At 43.8% G+C, this 8163-nt stretch overlaps 2 protein-coding genes across 2 annotated transcripts; one reads left to right on the top strand and one right to left on the bottom strand.

Annotated features, from left to right (window-relative positions):
* Nucleotides 1-483: 483 nt before the first annotated feature.
* On the bottom strand, nucleotides 484-4992 carry si:dkey-71l1.1 (uncharacterized protein LOC569883 homolog). The gene is made up of 10 exons (XM_048984385.1): nucleotides 4654-4992; nucleotides 3984-4177; nucleotides 3796-3863; nucleotides 3593-3685; nucleotides 3395-3496; nucleotides 2415-2520; nucleotides 2070-2192; nucleotides 1782-1858; nucleotides 1407-1509; nucleotides 484-725 (listed from the first exon to the last, which is right to left on the bottom strand). The coding sequence occupies exons 2-10, from the start codon at nucleotides 4126-4128 to the stop codon at nucleotides 586-588; spliced, it is 957 nt and encodes a 318-aa protein (XP_048840342.1). The 5' UTR covers nucleotides 4129-4177; nucleotides 4654-4992; the 3' UTR covers nucleotides 484-585.
* A 50-nt stretch (nucleotides 4993-5042) lies between these two features.
* ufc1 (ubiquitin-fold modifier conjugating enzyme 1) lies at nucleotides 5043-6915 on the top strand. The gene is made up of 6 exons (XM_048984386.1): nucleotides 5043-5209; nucleotides 5617-5684; nucleotides 5782-5845; nucleotides 5942-6018; nucleotides 6184-6274; nucleotides 6354-6915. The coding sequence occupies exons 1-6, from the start codon at nucleotides 5087-5089 to the stop codon at nucleotides 6432-6434; spliced, it is 504 nt and encodes a 167-aa protein (XP_048840343.1). The 5' UTR covers nucleotides 5043-5086; the 3' UTR covers nucleotides 6435-6915.
* The last annotated feature ends 1248 nt before the right edge of the window (nucleotides 6916-8163 follow it).

Raw genomic sequence — 8163 nt, 5'->3', positions numbered from 1 at the left:
AATACTGTTAAGTACTGAGAAACAAACGATTCTGGGTAGTAAAACCCACAAGTTTCGGATGTATCTTGTTCTTTTGGTCAGACTTTACATCCTTACCTATTTGCCTGCGAGATCACAGGGCAGTTTCTGAACAGTCTGTTGCAGGGCAGTAGGTTTTAAGCCAAAACAAAACACCTCGGCTGTCACTCTGGCTGAGTCTAGATGCCACGCACCATTTTTTTTTTTTTTGCTGGGTTTCTGCACTACGCTGTACCCCGGCGCCTGCCCAGGCAGCACACGGCGGGGGGGCACAGGGGCTGGCGTGACATCTCAGGGCAGCGAGAGTCCAGAGGTCGCAGGTCGAAACTCAGTTTGTGGAATTGGTGTAAAAAGGGGGGATTCTCCTTTGAGTCGCCAGTTTTGGGAGTATAGATCTAATCAGTTCAAGGGAAATCCCCACCCCCATCCCCCCATCCCCCACCCCCACCCCCACCATTTGATAAAAATGCGCGGGCCAGAGTGCTGGGGGTGAGTTACAGCCACCGCAACCCCACCGCTTTGGCCTGCCACAGTGTATCTAGGCACTGGAGCCTTGTGGACAGCCATCTACCCAACATTCACCCCCAAGCCACACTGCAGCTTGTCCCCACGGTGGTTGACGAAGGCCCCCATGATAAGGGTGGCAGGCAGGGGTGAGAGCCGCTTCTCCAGTACGGCGCCGATGATGCATCGGCTGTCCACCATGCCTGCAAGAGACGACGCCGGTTGCCAACCAAGGACATCAGGGGCAGACTTAACAGTAGTAGCAGTAACAGGAGTTACTTTTTTAACATAGCAAAATTATTAATGATCTGAGATCCCATGTCTGTATAGCGCACTGTGTTTTCTAGGATAAGGTACCGGCCCCTCCACTACCACAACACAGACCAGGAATGAAAATTACTGAGAATTACCAGGACTCCATGTTGAGCTCTAAAGTCCTAGAGTGTGGGAGGTGAACCCGATCTATGGAGAGCAGGTGTGGGTTTCTGGGATGGCCTCTCAATCAGCCAATAGCAGTGGGTCCCCAGGACTGGAGTTAGGAACCCCTGCTTTACTATTGGCTGATTGTGAGGTCATCCCAAAAAACCCGCACTCACAGCAGCTCCCCATGGATCAGCTTCGCCACCCCAACCCTAGAGTTTTCTTGGTCTTACTGAATGCTTTGCTGGATGCATATTACAGTTCAGCCAAAATAATTACCTGGACCTAAAGGTCATTAATTACATTTACCTGATGCTTTTACCCAAAGTGACTTACAAAAGAGGGAAGGGTTACAATTCATCTGTGCTCAAAAGGATATGAACCCACACCCTTTACATTGTTAGCATTATGCTCTCCTTGTTGAGCTAGTTTGCTGTTCAATGAGTCAAAATCATTTAACCCACCTCTGAAGACCATGTTTGCTTCAGGAAGGTCCATCTGGTAGCCGAAGGAGAAGGTGGTCTCCTGGGTGCGGGTGCTAGCTTCAAACTCCACCCCTACCTGAATCTGTAGTAGACACACACACTCTTCAGTTACCTGTGGAGGACTCACCCAAAGCTGCTTGGAAACTTGCTACCTTAAGCATCAATCGCCAATCACTTCCCAGGAAAACGACCGAGGTGAAGATCCATAAAGCAACACTGCTTTTCTGACAACTATCATACCTTGAATGCAACCAGCTCAAAATAGCCAGAGTTTCATTTACAAGTGCAGGTATAAACTACTGATCAAATTTGTGTACTGCTGCAACCGTCCTGCTAGATATGCGTCTCCTTCACCTGTTTGTTGGCTTTGTGGTAGTAGCTTGCATGGGCACCTCCTTTGCCAGCATTTAATGTAGCCACCCAGTTTGGCCCTAGACGAGGGAACAGGGAAAAAAAATTTAAATCAGCCCGTAAACATCTGACACAGAGAGATATAAATCCAAGTGAGGGAAATAGGGAATTTACAACATGCTTTCAAATATAGTCATAGTGTGATCTATTTTAGTGTCTGTTTTTCTGACTCGGTACAATTGGAATGTAAGTGCAGTGGTTAAGTTAAAGGCGCACGCCTACTTCCCACACCTGAATACTGGCCCGCTAAAGTGAGGATACCACCTTCCTCTGCTCGGCTTCGGTGGTACACAAGCTCCCCTCCTAGTACCAACTGTGAGGAAACACTCTGTAGGAAGTGTGCCACCATGATCACTGTTCCCATGGAAACACAGACACACGCCACAAAATAGAAACAAGATTAATCAAACAGCAGCAGAAAGACTGGATCGTGGACACTAACACATACTTCAGAAGGCTGTTGGAACGTCATCAGAATGGAATCCAAACTGCGTTCGTGACTAAGACGACACGCATTTTCCCATTCCGTTCGACATCAGCCGTGTGCACGCACGTCGTTCGCATAAGCCGCCTCACCTGACTCCCTGAGAATATCTGGGTTGGCCAAGGTGACGGCCGCCGTGAAGTCACTCCCCCTATATTCCATCTCAAACTGCCACGTGACGAACTGAGACTGCTGAGTCTGTCACAGAAAGACGAAGACTTCAACAAGGCTCACGGCAGAAACACATAACGATGCAATTCACTCGATACATCCCATGCAGATACTTTGTTGCTTAATATGTTTACATGTTTGCCGTTTAATCATGTTAGAATTCATCTTATGGGAGTTATTACACTGCTACCACTTTATAAACTTTCTCTGACTGCAGCAAATTTATCCAACCCTCTGCTTCTGAAGTCTCGAGGCCGTGGTACTTCGATCTTACATTTATTTACACGTTATTTATTGAGCAGAGGCTTTTTTTCCTCAAAGTGATGTACATTTCTCAAAAGCAGGGTCAGACAATCGCCTCAGCAAAAGGGGGTTAAGGGCTCTTGCTTAGTGGCCAAATGGTGACATGACCTCTGACCCTGGGATTTGAACTCTCAGCCTTCCGATCGCAGGCACAGCTTCCTAACCTGCTGATCCACACTTTCCACATGAAGATCAGCAGACACGTCCTCAGTGTCTGTGCCACCCGTCACCTGCTTCGGTGCGCTTTAGGAACCTCGCCCATTGATGTGACACACTGATAGCACTGTGCTGTTTATGAGATTTTACCCACAACTCCGTAGAGCAGGAACCAGGAAGGGGACCCAGCTGCTAAACCAACCTGACAAAAACCGGCCATCTCGGCCCTTTCTGGGTTCAACAAACAAAGATAACTAAGGGGATCAAACTGTGCTGTAACCAGAGCTGCCCCGAAAACACTGAATACAATAAAGATTTTTCTGATATACAGCATTTTGGCTTACAGATTGACAGACAGCAGACATACATACATACAGACAGAGAGAACACAGGCAGAGAGATGGACAGACACATGCACAGACGGATTCTGAGATAGTCTAACCTGGAATACAGCCTTAGTTCGGATTCTCTCGCTTAGATGGAGAAGGGAATGGGCATTCAAACTTCCGGAGGAGTCCATTTCGCCAATCAGCATGGGGGAGTACTGGGGGAAATTGTGGAGCATAAACAGGGACACCACATTTGCAAAGTAATGCTTGAGATTGCACCTTTTTGTTAAAATAAACAAAAAATACCATACCTTTTCCTTGCTGTCGGTATCCGACTGCAGGTACGAAGCATGGAAACGATAACATGAAGGGCCCACAGCGCTGAGATGTAAAGTGTGGCTAACCTTAAATGAAACACAACATCCAAGTCATTACACCTTTGTGTAATCTGATTTTTAGCATTTGATTTTGTTCGAAATGGCATGCCTTGAAAGGGACAAAAAAAAATGGCCACCTTAAAGAAACTGCTGAGAATCTTATTGACGACCAGTTTGACTCCTTCAGTTTGTTGAGGAAACACATCTGCAGACAGAAAATCAAGTTTCTTAGAATTAAACGCAATTATTCATAATCAAGCGGAAAAGACATCAGCGGCCAGATGCGATCAATAGGTCCAATGTGTAAAAACAGAGGGTTAGAAACCTTTGCAGCTGCGATGTAGCCCGTCAAAGCTGCCGGGGTTAGAAAGGCGACCGTCCCTGCGGTCCCATCGCGAGAGCGGCCTGTCGTGCGGGAAGGGGGAATTCTGACGCCCTGGGCGAGAGGACAAGGCCAGGACACTTCCCATGGGAACCGACAGGGGTTCGAGGAGACGGTCGCACTTTCTGCCGGCAGTACTGCACAGTGAAATACAAGCACACGCCTACTTATTATACAATGTGGGTGCACAGTTTCTGTTATCGCAATTAAATTTCGGTGCCTCACTACAGAACAGTAAATTATATCACTTTGACAATATTTTAAACGGTTAAATTCAGCAAATATGCGACAAATGGGCAGTTTAAATAAAAGTAAGTACTAAAATGTTCGTTATCATAATATAAAATTGTTGATGTCGGCATTGTTGAACTTGAGAAGGGAACCACTAATACAACTATCAATGCGATTTATACCTCCTATCGTCGAAACAATACAGCATTCAATATTAAAATGCGATGCATTTTATTGTTTTACTTTTCTATAATTTACTGCTCTACTCAGGGAATTTCGTAACGGTAACAGTAGTCTTCCGATGACACGGGCAATGTCGGCTGCAAAAAGATTTATGAAATGTCAACTACAATGCATAAAAAATAAAACGAATGCTACTTACGTTTAATTTCATTTGAAATAATTAAAAAATATCTGGAGCACCGATGCCCAGAGAAGATGCTGAAGACATTGGCGTGCTACTAACGCAAATACAAAATGAATGAGACACTTACACAATAAGGTTACGGAAATGGCTAATAATATGTGCAACACGACTTCACTCCGTGTACGAGCAACAAAGAAAGTAGTCCCCCTATAAATTCGGTACGGAACATGTTGTTCCGAAGGTTTTCATTTGAGGTACTTTTGTTTTATTTTATGATGCAATACACTTGCGTCTAAGTTGTAATCGTTTCTAAGGAGATGTTGGAAATGTCCTGCCCATAACAAAGATTCTCAGTTCTTTCTGGTCACCTGCTAATTTTTGAGTGATGGCAGTGGTTAGCTGACGAGTGCGTGACGTGTTTCCGGAAATTCCCTTCTCCACCGGCAAGATGGCAGATGAGGCGACAAGAAAAGCCGTTTCGGAAATACCGCTTTTAAAAACGAACTCCGGGCCCCGCGATAAAGAATTGTGGGTGCAGAGACTTAAAGAAGAGTATCTAGCCTTGATCAAAGTACGTTATCAGTGCGGGATGCCGTGTCATGGTGGTAAACCTCATTTTACCCTACCAGCTGTTTAGAGATGTTTCCATCTAGAGGCTTGGAATGGATAATACACCAAATGAGAAAGCAACATCATAAAACTTTCGTGGTTCTGCATTTTTGTTTAGCAACAGGACGAAGAAATGCGATTTTGTAATGTATTGGTATTGATGAAGAACAACCGTCGTGCTAGCATCACTAATAATAGTTAATTCTTCATCCTTAGCAGCTAGCACGTTTGATTCATTTATTGTACTACTGTGCTGTACAGAAATGACGGGGGTAACGGCAATATATGGGCATCGCATGAGGAAGACGGCTTGCTGATACAATTTTAAGTGGTCGATTCCCATTCATAGTTTCATCCTATTTCGTCTAGTATGTGGAAAATAACAAGAAAGCGGACAACGACTGGTTCCGTCTGGAGTCCAACAAGGAGGGCACTAGGTACGCATGGTCATTTATGTACTTGCGCATCACTAAATGGAAACGTACATTCGCATCAAGTATTATTACTCCTTAACTAGTGTTGTGTTCATTTCAGGTGGTTTGGGAAATGCTGGTTTATTCATGATCTACTGAAGTATGAGTTTGACATGGAGTTTGATGTGAGTTAATTGAGGCAGGGCTTGTGTTTTATATCTGTAGCTCTGTAAATATAGTTTACATGACTGAATCTGGTCCACGTGCTGTTTTGTGCTCAGATCCCTGTGACATACCCCGCTACAGCTCCGGAAGTTGCTATTCCTGAGCTTGATGGGAAGACTGCCAAAATGTACAGGTAGGTATGATTATTTATATTGGTTGCTAATCTTAAAGCAGGTAAAACATCTATCTTTTTTGTACCAACGCCTATATACATGAGACTGATTTAGATAAACAGTAGATTCACTTTTGATTAATTGTAGTACAACTTTAACTTGCACTGCCTTTATTTTTATGATAGAGGAGGGAAGATTTGTCTGACGGACCACTTCAAGCCACTCTGGGCAAGAAATGTGCCCAAGTTTGGACTTGCTCATCTTATGGCTCTGGGGGTATGTGGCTGGCCGTACAATATATGGTAGCAGATAAATAGCGAATGCTACAAATGTGAGCCATTTCCTCTTCCTGCAGCTTGGACCCTGGCTGGCCGTAGAAGTGCCAGATCTCATTGCCAAGGGTCTCGTACAACACAAGGAGCAGCAGAGTAGCTGAGAATCCTGGGCTTGTTCACTTCAGAATGAGCGAGACCGATGTTGTTGCGATGGACCGATCGCAAACCTTGACGCATCTGACATCCGCAGACTTCCTCTATGTCAAACCAGCGGTCTGTTCACTCCTTAAAGAGTCACATTGACTTTTCACACACCCTTTTCCTCCAATGATGTGTCTTGAATAAGTCTGTAAAAAGAACATGTAGTCCATTTTGTGATTCACGTGTAAAAATATAGCCACCCAGAACAACTGGTTTAGTGATTGTCCCAGTGTCTACCCTGAAATGAACCTTCAATTTTGTGGAAACAGTATTTTAAGGTGAACAGAACATCACATATTAAGAAAAGTAAACCACTGACAAACTAAAGTTATAGTCTAGCTTTTCATCCAGAAGTACGGAGCATTGCATATTTTGTGGGTCTTTTAAGCTGTTTAGCCAATCTTGTCCTACAGTCTGAAAATAAAGGATACTTAAAACATTGCAGCTTGTGGCTTGTATAATTTGGATAAAACCAGGTAAATGAGGGGTTGATTGCAGTGTAACTGTAACATTAAAGTCATCTGCTAGCAGCAATTAATAGTACTTTGTGTTGAAACCTCTGAAGAGTCTACAAACTGACAGATGATGTAGACCAGTGTTTCTCAAATTGCCCCTTGGGGATTCCTAGACAGTCCACATTTTTGCTCCCTTCCAGCTGTCCTAGCGCACCTGAACCAAACATTCGAGCAAAGAAGAACATGGATAACCGGGTACACATGCTGGGGGATGGTAGGGAGCAAAAATGTCAACTGTCTCGGGGTCCCTGAGGACCACTTTGAGAAACTGATTTAGATGTTCGTTTCGACAAATGGAATGGGGATGAAGGGATGAAGGGAAATGACCTCATATGCAGAGCCAGGTGAGATGATTTCCTCCTCTAGGCCATAAAATAAAATCTGACGAAATAAAAAAAACCAACAGCAACACAGAAGCAGAAAATGTGGACCGTCTGAGGGTCTCCGATGTCTGGGTTGAATAACACTGATGTAGTCACATATACCATGGTTTGCACCATCGGAAACTCGTAAAACCTGCATGAAAATCATGTCATGTGCTTGGTAATTCTGGAATCCAGATTCTTTTATCTGTTCAGTTGAAATCAATTCATTGTTTATAATCATGGCCACCTTACATATTATTTTATTTTGTAGAAACTGTTGTCCAAAGAATCATGCGAGTAAAGATTAGACGGCATGATCAGACAACTATAGTTAAGGCCTTGCTTAGTGTGAAATCAATCTAGCAACCATGGGATTAGAACCAGCAGCCTTCCGTAGTAAATCTACCTGGGTTATTTTTCCATTGCTTTTTCTTGGTTGGAATCTCCTTTACTCACTATATTCACAAAAGGATGTTAGTGCCCAACAGTGCAGTGAAATGTTTAACCCTTGAGCTTCAGAAACTTCTGTCATATTGCAGCAGATTTTACCATTCATTGATCCACACAAGTAATGAAAATGAGACAATGATTAGCATTGACCATTAATGGGCGGCAACTGAGCAGGATCTCAGGCTTGTTCATGTATGCAAATTTACAATGGAGCTTCATTGCTGACGCATCATCTTTCCCTTAAACAACTTATTTGCACACCACATGCAGAAGGTAACTTAGGTGCAATTTTTGTTTGGTGTTTATGAATATTTTTTTTAGGTCTGTCAATAGATTAAAAAACGAACTACTTCATAAAT

This window comes from Brienomyrus brachyistius, chromosome 18, assembly GCF_023856365.1.
Source record: "Brienomyrus brachyistius isolate T26 chromosome 18, BBRACH_0.4, whole genome shotgun sequence".
Lineage (NCBI taxonomy): Eukaryota > Metazoa > Chordata > Actinopteri > Osteoglossiformes > Mormyridae > Brienomyrus > Brienomyrus brachyistius.
The sequence above is the reverse complement of the archived record's forward strand: the minus strand, read 5'-3'. Positions and strand labels throughout refer to the sequence as shown.

Bases quoted from the DNA above. Each gene is read 5' to 3' on its own strand.
- si:dkey-71l1.1 (XM_048984385.1), bottom strand. From the start codon at position 4,128: ATGGGAAGTGTCCTGGCCTTGTCCTCTCGCCCAGGGCGTCAGAATTCC. The intron at 3,686-3,795 runs GTGGCCATTTTT...GTTTCATTTAAG, and splicing joins TTCTCAGCAGTTTCTTTAAG to GTTAGCCACACTTTACATCT. The intron at 2,193-2,414 runs GTGAGGCGGCTT...CCATGGGAACAG, and splicing joins AGATATTCTCAGGGAGTCAG to TGATCATGGTGGCACACTTC.
- ufc1 (XM_048984386.1), top strand. From the start codon at position 5,087: ATGGCAGATGAGGCGACAAGAAAAGCCGTTTCGGAAATACCGCTTTTA. The intron at 5,210-5,616 runs GTACGTTATCAG...TATTTCGTCTAG, and splicing joins AGTATCTAGCCTTGATCAAA to TATGTGGAAAATAACAAGAA. The intron at 5,685-5,781 runs GTACGCATGGTC...TGTTCATTTCAG, and splicing joins TCCAACAAGGAGGGCACTAG to GTGGTTTGGGAAATGCTGGT.